The sequence below is a fragment of the Seriola aureovittata genome, chromosome 3, assembly GCF_021018895.1.
Source record: "Seriola aureovittata isolate HTS-2021-v1 ecotype China chromosome 3, ASM2101889v1, whole genome shotgun sequence".
NCBI lineage: Eukaryota > Metazoa > Chordata > Actinopteri > Carangiformes > Carangidae > Seriola > Seriola aureovittata.
Genome location: NC_079366.1, coordinates 31,478,271 through 31,490,770, shown reverse-complemented (window position 1 = coordinate 31,490,770; position 12,500 = coordinate 31,478,271). Strand labels below are relative to the sequence as shown.

The window sequence follows — 12,500 nt, the reverse complement described above, 5'->3', positions numbered from 1 at the left end:
GAGGCAGCAACAGGTTTTTACTTCCAGGTGATGAAGAAGCTGCTGCTCTGTCTTCACCTGTTGGTAAAGATTTAGACCTCATTTGAATTTTTATATTTTTATTTGTTTATGTTTGTATTTTTATTTTCATTTCATTGTAAAATACAAATACATCATTTATAATTTCCTAAAATCAAAGTCACTTGATCGTATTTATTTTCAAATCCACTCAGACCGTCTTAATTGGTTGTCTGGGTGAGTGCGCGCGCACGTACGTGCGTGTGTGAGCGCGCGCGCACGCGTGTGGACTGGAGGTGGCAACTTTCCCACGGTGTTTGAAGTAGCCTTGCTAGCTTCGTTTGCTATCTGGCTTTTAGCAAACAAAATGGACGTCTGAAAACAGATGAAGAAGAAACAGGACAGAGGCGACGCCCGGGGACCAGCGCTGACCTTCCAACCACAGGAACAAGCCGATGTGAAAGTCGAGGCCGAAACAACGGAACCGACTAGGATTCGCTGTTTGTGACGCACGAAGTTTTGGGGCTGATTGACCCGCAGGACAAGGTGCTGCTAGCTGGACCCGCTGACCTCAGCAGTCCGGCTCGTCCACAGTGTCTCTGTGACACAGACAGTTGTTTCTTTGCTGTGGGATTCTTTTATTATTATTATTATTATTTTTTTTAAATGAGTTTAAAGTCAAAACCCCAAAAAAAAGATTCACATGTGGCCCTAATGTTGGTGGTGGGATGCTTATATTTGTTTGGTTAGTCTGCTGCTCATGTCACTGATAATGTTAATTACGTAACAGCCAGTCTACAGGACAGATTGTGGATCAGTAGAACCTGTTCTCAGGTCAGTAGATTGTGTGGGTGTCCACAGATGTTCTACAGAGAAGACGCAGACCGACGGAGACGGTTGTGGTCGTTCTGCATCTTGTTGTGACTGTTTGACGGTTTTTTCCCTCTGAGCATCGCATTCATAACATCCAGTGGCAGATGTTGGTGGATTTTCTCGGGAAGTGGAAGTGGTGGTTTGTGGAACGACGGGAGGAACTGAGGTGAAACAAGAGTGAACCGCACACAGGTTTTCACCAGACGGAGAGAGACACACCGGGACAGAGGCTCAAGGTGGACCTCGCCTCTGTGACGTCACCCACAGGTTTCTGAAGCTCAGAGTGAGCTTCTCCACCGTCCTCATCTTGGCAGTGTCTGACTCCGCCCCTTACTCCCAGCTAATCCAAACATGGTCAAAGAGGAGGGGCCTGTGTGGAGCTGAGACTTCGGTGAATGTCAGTTTGTTGCACCCACCTGTCACTCAAAGAGGCCACGCCCTCAACCCTCCATAACTTTAGTCCTTAATAAAATGTAAACAGGTGAGTTATATAAACAGGTGAGTTATATAAACAGGTGAGTTATATAAACAGGTGTCATGAAGGAGGAAATCAGCTCTAGAGACCAAAACAGTTTTTGTACCAGGCTGTAAACATGTTTATTTCTGCTGTAAAGTTGGACATTTTAACATGGGAGTCTATGGGGACTGACTCACTGTTGGAGCCAGACTCTAGTGGTCGTTAGAGGAACTGCAGCTTCATGTTTCAGTCTGGAGGTTGACTCTTGGTCTGGACCGACTTCACGGGTTCTTTACTGATGTGGTGGACACAGGGTTTTGTACCTGCCCACACAGAATGTTCTGGGACTTGAAAGGATTCAGAACCAACACTCAGCTTTATTATTAACAGAAGCAGGTGTTCTGCTTTGGGTTCATAGGGTTCTGCGGTTGTCTCTGGCTTTGGACAGTCGCCATGTTGCTAATGCTACAGCTAGCAGCCGGAAACAAACAATTGATAATGTGAACAGAGGACATGTTCCTGGTGGTGACCTTCAAACAGAGGCTCTGGACCAGGGGCCCTGGGCCCCTCAGATCCCTGGGCCTGTGTGGTTCTGTGGTGTAGTGATCAGGTTCTGTGGTGTAGTGATCAGGTTCTGTGGTGTAGTGATCAGGTTCTGTGGTGTAGTGATCAGGTTCTGTGACGTGCCGCGAGTCACCTGAAACAGGCAGAACTGTTCTGTCAGGTGACCGTGGGATCATGTGACGAGGATGAGCAGCTTTTAGGTGAACAGAAGTGAACCGGAGTCAGGAACTTTTTTCTCCCAGAATGCTTAGAGACAGCAGGGAAGCTTTGACCTGGTTCAACTGACCCTGGATCAGAAGCTGCGTCATCGAATTGAGATCAGAAACAGATCCCACACAGAGACGACTGTGAATCGTGACATCAGCAGTGACATCACAGCACAGCAGCCAATGGAAACGATGAAACAATAAGAAACATATTGAAGGTGATGACGGAGCGGAGGGTCAGGGCTCCCTCCCTCCGGTCCCTCCACCTGTCTCTCGCAGATCAGCAGCAGGGTGTAAATGCGTCGGTTAACGAACTCGACCAATCAGAGATAATCCTCTTAAATGGTCGTGTCCACTCAGGAAGCTGCGACCTGTCGCTCCTCACAGATCAGAGAGGGACGGACTGAAGGAGACGCAGGACGACTGTGATGTCATGAACAGAGACGTTGAGTCATCAGCTGACTCCACTCTGTCCTCTGCAGTGATCAACACCTCTTCATTGATATACAACTAGAGTCTCCTCCTCCAATCAGACTGGTTCCAGGTCACTTCCTGTTTATCCAGAGTCGGAGAAACTATGAAATATGAGACGGACGAGCTGAAAACAACATTCATTCATTCATTCATTTATTCATTTACTTAAAAACATATACGAGCAAATTGAATTTGAAATATGCTGTTTTAATAAACATAAATATATAAATATAATGAGAGACATATTGTTGACATGTATGGTTACAACATGTTAAACCAGAATCAAATCCATCATAGATATTTGAATATATGTACATATATGTTGTAAACTTATATCTTCATATACATGTGATGATTATATATCACCTGACAGGTGACATATGGAAACTTCACTCTTGATAGAGACACGTGTCAAATTATCTTCATGTTAAAGTAGCGAGTACAATAGTGATAATAATGACATCATAGTTTGTACAGGAGCGTGTTCGCTAAAGTGAGACTTTGAATTCAGGACTTTTATTGCAGAGGAACATTTGATTCGTTCTCCATGCTGAGCTTGGTGCAGGTGAGCAGGTATTAGCGGCAGGTATTAGCGGCAGGTATTAGCGGCAGGTATTAGCGTGTAAACAGCATTAGCTCCACCTGGCTGGTGCTGACAGGAAGCTGCTGTGTGGAGGACGAGTCCCTGCATGATCCTGGTGTAATGAGGTCCCAGGAGGACCAGGTCTGCCTCGTCTCCTCCGGATGAGATGAGTCCACCTGTCTCTGGAGACAGGAAACGTCTCTAAGGTCTTCAGATCTGAACACTAGTCCACTTCACTCCAGACTGTTTGCTCCAGACAACTAACCTGTCTGAAAGTTTTCACTTACCCAACTAAACTTCTACTGGGAGGATCGTCACCAAATGTACAAATATTCATGGCTCCCAGAGGATGATCCCAGATCAGACATGATATGTAAGAGGACTCCACCCCCACATGGAAACCAAGACTCTGAGGTCCTGAGAGTCCAGACAGGGACTTAGGTTTGTGACTTCTGTTTCCTGTGTACCTGTATTAATCCACTGAAGAAGAAGTGTGACCCCTCTCACGTGTCTCCTGCAGGTTGTGCAGTCTGACTGTGAAGAAGCTGATGGTTTTCAGGGAGCTGGACAGAGAACTGAGCTCCGTCGTCATCGCTGTAAAGATCCAGGTGAGATTCACCTGCACGGAGAACACCAGCAGCTCTGTCAGCTGTTTCCTGTTTATGTTTTTTCTAAAGTTGTGATGTGACTCTGACTCGGTCTTCATGTCCCGCTCTCAGGGCTCAAAGAGAACTTTGAGATCCAACGAGTATCTTCTTCCTCCGGACGGTCTGATGGAAACAGACCTGGAGCTCAGCTTCTCTCTGCAGGTTCATATATTCCATCATTTCTTTATCACACATTCATAATGTAGAACACGCCTGGTCCAGAATCAAACTCTCTCTTCAGTTCAGCGTTCACACTTTATGATGTTTGTGGTGCATGTTCCTGCTCCCCAGAGGAAGACTCCCACATCTCCATGTAAAACTGTGTCCGTCTGTCTTTAGTATCCCCACTTCCTGAAGCGAGACGCGAACCGTCTGCACGTGATGCTGCAGAGGAGGAAGAGGTACAAGAACCGAACCATCCTGGGCTACAAAACCCTCGCAGTGGGAGTCATCAATATGGCTGAGGTAGGACAACAGGAAGTAGGCCAACAGGAAGCAGGGCGACAGGAAGTAGGGCGACAGGAAGTAGGACCACAGGAATTAGAACGACAGGAATAAGAACGACAGGAAGTAGGGCGACAGGAAGTAGGGCAACAGGAAGTAGGGCGACAGGAAGTAGGACCACAGGAAGTAGAACGACAGGAAGTAGAACGACAGGAAGTAGGACAACAGGAAGGACGACAGGAAGTAGAACGACAGGAAGTAGGGCGACAGGAAGTAGGGCGACAGGAAGTAGAACGACAGGAATTAGAACGACAGGAAGTAGGGCGACAGGAAGGACGACAGAAAGTAGGGCGACAGGAAGTAGGACGACAGGAAGTAGGACGACAGGAAGGATGACAGGAAGTAGGACGACAGGAATTAGAACGACAGGAAGTAGGGCGACAGGAAGGACGACAGAAAGTAGGGCGACAGGAAGAAGGACGACAGGAAGTAGGACGACAGAAAGTAGAATGACAGGAAGAAAGACGACAGGAAAAAGGACGACAGGAAGTAGGACGACAGGAAGGACGACAGGAAGTAGGACGACAGGAATTAGAACGACAGGAAGTAGAACGACAGGAAGTAGGGCGACAGGAAGTAGAACGACAGGAATTAGAACGACAGGAAGTAGGGCGACAGGAAGGACAACAGAAAGTAGGGTGACAGGAAGTAGGACGACAGGAAGTAGGACGACAGGAAGGATGACAGGAAGTAGAACTACAGGAAGTAGGGCGACAGGAAGTAGGGCGACAGGAAGTAGAACGACAGGAAGGACGACAGGAAGTAGAACGACAGGAAGGACGACAGGAAGTAGGACGACAGGAAGGACGACAGGAAGTAGGACGACAGGAAGAAGGACGACAGGAAGTAGGACGACAGGAAGTAGGGCGACAGGAAGTAGAGCAGAGGTGGGTAGAGTAGCCAGAAATTGTACACAAGTAAGAGTACTGCTACTTTAGAATTTTATTACTCAAGTAAAAGTAAAGAGTAGTCACCCAAATATTTACTTGAATAAAAGTAAAAAGTATGTTGTGAAAAAACTACTCAAGTACTGAGTAACTGATGAGTAACCTGTTCGTTTCATGATGACGGCAACAAATAATCCACAAAAACATGAAAAAAGCAATGAACAAATTCAGATCCAAGAACATCTCTTAAGCAACTAAAACAATAATAAATTAAATAATAATACATTGAAATAAAATAAATTAAGGCAAATTGAGCCACAAAACTTAATAACAGCACAATAGGCTCAAGTTAACCATAAACTCTGATAGGTGTGGGCCGCACCTGGGAACACACTGTGCACTTCTGATTGGTGTTTGTATGCATGTGTGCGTGTGAGTGTGTGTGCGTGTGTGTGTGAGTGTGTGTGCATGTGTGAGTGTGTGTGCGTGTGTGTGTGAGTGTGTGTGCGTGTGAAGTTTTGCATGTTCACTCAGAATCACTCAGTTAAGTGACTATTCAGCTTCAACATTGTGTTCTGCTTCTTTGCTGCCGGTGTTTCCGCTGAGAGTTTGTGTGCAGTTAGTCATGTGACCGCCTGGCTCTGTTTGATTGGTGAAACGGAGTCATGTGATGGATCCTACTTTGGAGGTCTCTGACAAACCAAAACAAACAAAGCGTGCATTAACAGATTGATAAAAATATGTAGCGAGTAGCGAGCGTAATGTAGATAAATGGAACGGAGTAAAAGTACCGCTTCTTCTTCACAAATATACTCAAGTAAAAGTAAAAAGTATGTTGCATTAAAACTACTCTTAGAAGTACAATTTATCCCAAAAGTTACTCAAGTAAATGTAACGGAGTAAATGTAGCGCGTTACTACCCACCTCTGAAGTAGAGCGACAGGAAGTAGGACCACAGGAAGTAAAATGTCAGGAAGTAACACAACAGGAAGTCGTGTGGCTCTGTCTGTTGGTCTGTCCCTTTGGTCCAGTCTACTACTTTGTATTTATTGCTAATTAGCAGATGTTAGCATTTAGTTGAAAGAACTGCTGCCGTGTTTGAATTATTGTCACGCATTTCAGACCAAGATTAATGTTACGATTAAAGAAGCACGTTTTAGATCATTAAAAGTTCATTATTAAAAGGATGAAAAGTCATTTCTCCTTTAATTAAAACTCCATCAGCCCCAGTGACGGTCCAGGACTCTATTCCACATCTCTTCCTCTATCTCTAGTCGTCTCTCCACATATCACAAGACGTATGATGCAGCAGGTAGAGCAGGAAGTCCATTGTTCTCCGGGTTGGAGGTTCGATCCCCAGCTCCTCTCGTCCACATGTCAAAGTGTCCTGAGCCACAAACTGAGTCCTGATTGTCTCTGCTGCCTGAAGACGACGTGCTGCTGCAGGACAGTCGTTACAGTCGATTCAATCTGCCGTGAAACATAAACAACGTCTGTCGACCAAAGAGAAACGAGTCTGATGATTAAACATCAGATCAGCTGTTCAGCTCCTTATTATGATGTTTATTTCATTTAGACGGCATCACCTGTGTGTGTGTGTGTGTGCGTGTGTGTGCGTGTGTGTGTGTGTGTGTGCGTGTGTGTGCGTGTGTGTGTGTGTGTGTGCGTGTGTGTGCGTGTGTGTGTGTGTGTGTGTGTGTGTGTGTGTGTGTGCGTGTGTGTGCGTGTGTGCGTGTGCGTGTGTGTGTGTGTGTGTGTGTGTGTCCTGTCCCAGGTGATGCAGCATCCGACTGACGGAGCCCACATCCTCAGTCTCCATAGCAACCTGAAGGATGCCTCGGTGCGTGCGGCAGAGCTGAGTGTCCTCTCTCTCTCCAGCCAGCCAATCGAACAGGAGGACACAAGCGGTCACCATGGCAACAAGACCAAGGCCTCAGGTAGGAGTAACAGTGAGCCTGACCTCCTATCTGTCTGACAGCATCAGGTGCTCATTATAGACTGGTTCCTGATTGGTCGGGACCTTTGTGCACATTCCCCTCCTCCTCGACACAAACATTTCAAATGAAAAGCCTCTTTGTTCTTCATCACCTCGTCCTTGTCCTCATCCTCCTTGAGCTCCTCACACACAACACAAATCACACAGATTAACACAAGCTAAACTGACTCCACTGAAATGAAATACATGGATGTTTAAAGAGCTGCTGATGTCACCTGAGTGAGACGAGACGTCCTGATGAAGAGAGTAACAGCAGAAACCTCCTGCTCCTGTTTAGTGTCTGACAACCTAATGTGTTACTGTGACTTTTTCCTTCATGTAACAACTGCACAGGAAGCTGCAGGAAGCTGCAGCTACAGGAAGCTGCAGGAAGCTGCAGGAAGCTGCAGGAAGCTGCAGCTACAGGAAGCTGCAGGAAGCTGCAGCTACAGGAAGCTGCAGCTACAGTAAGCTGCAGGAAGCTGCAGGAAGCTGCAGGAAGCTGCAGGAAGCTGCAGCTACAGGAAGCTGCAGGAAGCTGCAGGAAGCTGCAGCTACAGGAAGCTGCAGGAAGCTGCAGGAAGCTGCAGGAAGCTGCAGGAAGCTGCAGGAAGCTGCAGCTACAGGAAGCTGCAGGAAGCTGCAGGAAGCTGCAGCTACAGGAAGCTGCAGCTACAGGAAGCTGCAGGAAGCTGCAGGAAGCTGCAGGAAGCTGCAGGAAGCTGCAGGAAGCTGCAGCTACAGGAAGCTACAGGAAGCTGCAGGAAGCTGCGGGAAGCTGCAGGAAGCTGCAGGAAGCTGCAGGAAGCTGCAGGAAGCTGCAGCTACAGGAAGCTACAGGAAGCTACAGGAAGCTGCAGCTACAGGAAGCTGCAGGAAGCTGCAGCTACAGGAAGCTGCAGGAAGCTGCAGCTACAGGAAGGTGCAGCTACAAGAAGCTACAGGAAGGTGCAGCTACAGGAAGCTACAGGAAGCTGCAGCTACAGGAAGCTGCAGGAAGCTGCAGCTACAGGAAGGTGCAGCTACAAGAAGCTACAGGAAGCTGCAGCTACAGGAAGCTGCATGGCCTTCTTCTAATGTTAAGACTAGTTTGCTGAAGTATTTAGTTTAATATACAGTGAGTCGGTGTTCAGCTTTAGACACGAGTCAGAAGAACTGAAACAAACACTGACGTTCAGCAGCAGATCCTGAATGTTCAGTTTCAAAGAGACACGAGACAACTCAGAGACACGAGACAACTCAGAGACATGAGACAACTCAGAGACATGAGACAACTCAGAGACACAAAAGAGACAGAAGAGAACAAAGAGACAAACAGCTGGATAAACATGATAACTAACTGCACAGTGAACAGTGTGTGTGTGTGTGTGTGTGTGTTTGTGTGTGTGTATGTGTGTGTGTGTGTGTGTGTGTGTGCAGTTCTCTGATCAGACTGTGTTTGAACAGATCGCTCTCCTGACATGGAGAACTACTGGGAGGACGACGACGACAGCTTCTCTTCCGAACAGGAAGGAAGCGATGACGCCGTCCCGCCTCAGGTGATTGATAGCTCGTCCTACCTGTCCTCCCGGTGCACATCTGCACTGCTGAGGCAGCAATTTGTTCTTGTTGTGTTCTTCCTGAGGGGGGCGCCAGAGCAAAGCTCCTGTTGTTATCTCAATCAAATTACAGCATCAGATGCTAAATGCTAAAGTTAGTTTGGTCTAAAAGCTAGGCTGGACTTTTTCATTCTCTTCAGTTAGCATAACATTAGTTAGCATTTTGATGCATATGCACATTTGGTATGGTAGTGTGCTAATGTTACGCAAATGCTAAATGCTATTCAATCAATAAATCAATGTTTGGAAATGTGACTGAAATGACTGGTGGACTGGCTATATGCTAACAGTCACATTAGCATGTTAGAATACTAACGTTTCCATTCAGCTCAAACTACATGTTAGCATGATGTTGATATGTTACGATGCTTGTTAGCATGTTTATATGCTAATATTTGGTTGTAACTGAACCCTGACCCTCGGACCAGCAGCTGAACTGGATCAGATTTCATGTGTCATGACTTCTCCTCTTTGTGTCTGTCAGGACATGTACGATGACGACGATGATGTTCAGGGAAAGACGAAGAAGTCTCACAGGAAAATGATCCGGACAGCCTCGCTGACTCAGGTGACGACCACACACACACACACACACACACACACACACACACACACACACACACACACGTTACACATGTACATATATTAGATTTCCACAAGTGAAATATATGAACATACAAAATAAAAACATTAAACCTATTTCAGATATTGACATTTAGGTCTAGCCCATACAAATAAGTGCATTATGTATGTATGATTATATTGTAGATATACGTTATATAGATATATATCCATCCACAGCCTCAGTATATGTTGATATTATAAACAGTCGAGTCCAAAAGTCTGAGACACTTTCCCAGAATGTTTCAAATTATTTATGAAATTATTAATATATATAAACTTATAGAATTTTTATGTGTGTTGTTTCAGTGAACTTGTATATATGAGGAATTTATGCTGCTGATTGGTTCACGTATCCTTCTTCTTCTCTTTCTGTCGTTCAGCAGCCGAACTTCAAACAGAAGTTTGTGGCTCTGTTGAAGAGATTCAAAGTGACTGATGAGGTTTGTCCAACAACAATAACAACAACAACGGGAATAACAACACAACTAAAACAACAATAACAACACAACAGCAACATCATAACATAACAACTATAACACAACAACAACAACAACAACAACAACAACCTTAAACTGTATAGAAACAAACACTGTGTATGAATATGTACAAATATATAGAAAATGTCAGCTCATGAATTCACAACATTATCTCCAGTCAACACCCTCCATCATCATCCCTGTAAACCGACCCCCCCCCCCAGCTGATCAGCTCATGTCCTGCAGGTTCTGGACTCAGACCCGGTGGGTCAGAGTCAGGAGGTGGAGGAGGACCTGGACCTCCTGTACGATAGTCTGGAGGTCTACAACGCCAGTGACAGCGGCCCTGAGCTGGATGACAATGACAGCATCCTCAGCACGCCAAAACCCAAACTCAGGTCAGCTGCTGCAGAGAAACCACATCTGGACATGCGGCAGTGTTTACCTGCTGACAGGTGGTGTTTGTTGGTGCAGACTCACCGTGCACGGTTTTCTTCCCATCAGGCCGTTCTTCGAGGGGATTTCTCAGTCCAGCTCTCAGACTGAGATCGGGAGTCTCCACAGTCAGAGGATCCAGCAGAGAGACCAGCCTGCAGCCGTGAGTACAGCTGGTGATGAGGATATAACGACTGTTCACATGAGTCTGATATTTGAAATTCTGAGTTTCAAACAAGGAAACGACGACGTTTATTTATTGTATAAAGTCATTATTGTGGATGTGGAAACGTGACACATGATATTTCTTCATCAGGGAACAATAACATCAGATCTTCAGCTGACACAGGTTCGGACTCCAAACAACAACTGACACACACACACACACACACACACACGTTCACTCATTGACATAATGCATTTCCGAGCCCCTTAAACCTGATTCTATTTTTCCCAGCATGCACTTGAAGAGGCTCTTAAATTTTTTTCGTACAGGTCTTAAAACTGGTTGAAACCTTCAGAATGTTTGAGTTAAATTTCCCAACAGCACTTTTCTAACTTCACATCATTTTTTTAGCAACAAGCTAAACATTAGCACATCACCAAGCTAACTGTTTGTATGTTGAAATGTTGACTAGCTCTGTATGCTAACATTTAATAACATGCTAACAGTATATATATTGAAATGTACTAGCTCCCTATGCTAACATATATTGACATGCTAACTGTTCGCATAATGAAATGTTTACTAGCATTGTATGCTAACATATTGACAAGCTAACTGCAGGGACTCTGGACTGGTGAAAGCTGAGCCAAACTTTTAACTTGTGGCTAATGTTAGCATTCAGATTAAATTACAGCTGAGGCTGATGAGGTCAATGATTAAAGCTGAGCCTGGAGACAGAGATGTCCTACCCAGGCCACCGTACAGAGGATACCCCTAAGATTAGGTAACACCAGGACCTCCTATCTGGCGCCCCCCCCAGGACAGATGTTAGATGTTAGTACTAAGAACAGGAGAGTTTCCAGCTGTGAAGTTCAGTCAGTGTGCAGACAGCAGCTGTGCTCTGCTGCCCCCTGCAGCTCACACTGTGTCACTGCTCTCCATTGTCCAGCAGGCAACAGAGACACTGCTGTCTCCTGGAGCTCAGGGGCCCCGGGGCCCCGAGGAGTCCAGAGGAGAGGAGGCCGGCCCGGGGGTGAGTGTGGACCACACACACACACACACACACACACACACACACCTACACACACACACACACACACAGAGGTTTTCTGCTGCACGTTCTTCTTTTCTCCACAGGATGTTGAGGATGATGTTTCCATGGGAACAGATGCAGGCCCGGTGGCCAAGCTCTGTAAAACTGAGTCGCAAACACACATGTCACCAAGGTACACACACACACACACACACACACACACACACACACACACATCATTATTAATGATGGTTTCAAAGAAAAACAAACAAACAAACAAAAAAATGATATCAATATCATATGTATAAACACGTGTGTATACATGTATAGATATACACGTGTCATGCACCTGTTCATAATGTGAATCAGTGATCTGTCTGTCTGCTCTCTCTGCAGTAAGACAGGAAGTCAGGTGACTCGCCATCCGTGGAGCGTCTCCATGAAGGACAGACAGAACTCTAGAGGGACAGACAGGACCAGCAGCGTGGACAGTGAGACGTCGTCTGACTACAGGATGCCCCCCCCACAGGTGAGACACACTGTCAGCTCTATAAAACATCACTAACAGAAGAGCTGCAGTCATCACACAGCTCTGCTCTGCAGAAACACTGTTAGAGTGAAGAGGTCACAGGACAGAGGTCAGAGGTCAGTGTGAGCTCAGTGATTCTGAACCCCAGAGGATCCAAACGGAACCTGGACCAACAGAATATTAGTGTCCAGCTGATCAATGAGGAGCTGCCTGTGGTTACCCTGCTCCACCACCAGGTGTCACTGATGGAGTGTGACACTGAGGTCTCATCAGCTACAACACAACCACTGATCAATACGAGACCACACCTTTAAGTCTGGACCTCCACCTCCAGGGTCTGGGTCAGGGTCAGGGTCGGGGTCTGGGTCAGGGTCTGGGTCGGGGTCTGATGTGGGTCTGGGTCAGGTTCAGGGTCAGGTTCAGGGTCAGGGTCTGGGTTGGGGTCTGGGTCAGGTTCAGGTTCAGGGTCAGG

General features: G+C 46.3%; 1 protein-coding gene across 5 annotated transcripts in view; it reads left to right on the top strand.

The window, feature by feature from the left end:
• The window catches only part of LOC130166862 (phosphofurin acidic cluster sorting protein 1-like), a 19,275-nt gene that overhangs the window by 627 nt on the left and 6,148 nt on the right, over window positions 1–12,500 (top strand). Inside the window, exons 2-14 of one of the 5 annotated variants that reach the window (XM_056372678.1) lie at window positions 3,675–3,762; window positions 3,874–3,963; window positions 4,141–4,266; window positions 6,967–7,129; window positions 8,614–8,705; window positions 9,250–9,333; window positions 9,773–9,829; window positions 10,112–10,263; window positions 10,370–10,463; window positions 10,617–10,649; window positions 11,416–11,499; window positions 11,604–11,692; window positions 11,896–12,028. In XM_056372678.1, coding sequence (XP_056228653.1) covers window positions 3,675–3,762; window positions 3,874–3,963; window positions 4,141–4,266; window positions 6,967–7,129; window positions 8,614–8,705; window positions 9,250–9,333; window positions 9,773–9,829; window positions 10,112–10,263; window positions 10,370–10,463; window positions 10,617–10,649; window positions 11,416–11,499; window positions 11,604–11,692; window positions 11,896–12,028 — 1,285 coding nt within the window. Of the gene's footprint in view, window positions 1–3,674; window positions 3,763–3,873; window positions 3,964–4,140; window positions 4,267–6,966; window positions 7,130–8,613; window positions 8,706–9,249; window positions 9,334–9,769; window positions 9,830–10,111; window positions 10,264–10,369; window positions 10,464–10,616; window positions 10,650–11,415; window positions 11,500–11,603; window positions 11,693–11,895; window positions 12,029–12,500 lie in introns of all 5 variants that reach the window. The other 4 variants (XM_056372677.1, XM_056372676.1, XM_056372680.1 and 1 more) reach the window with 4 other exon arrangements.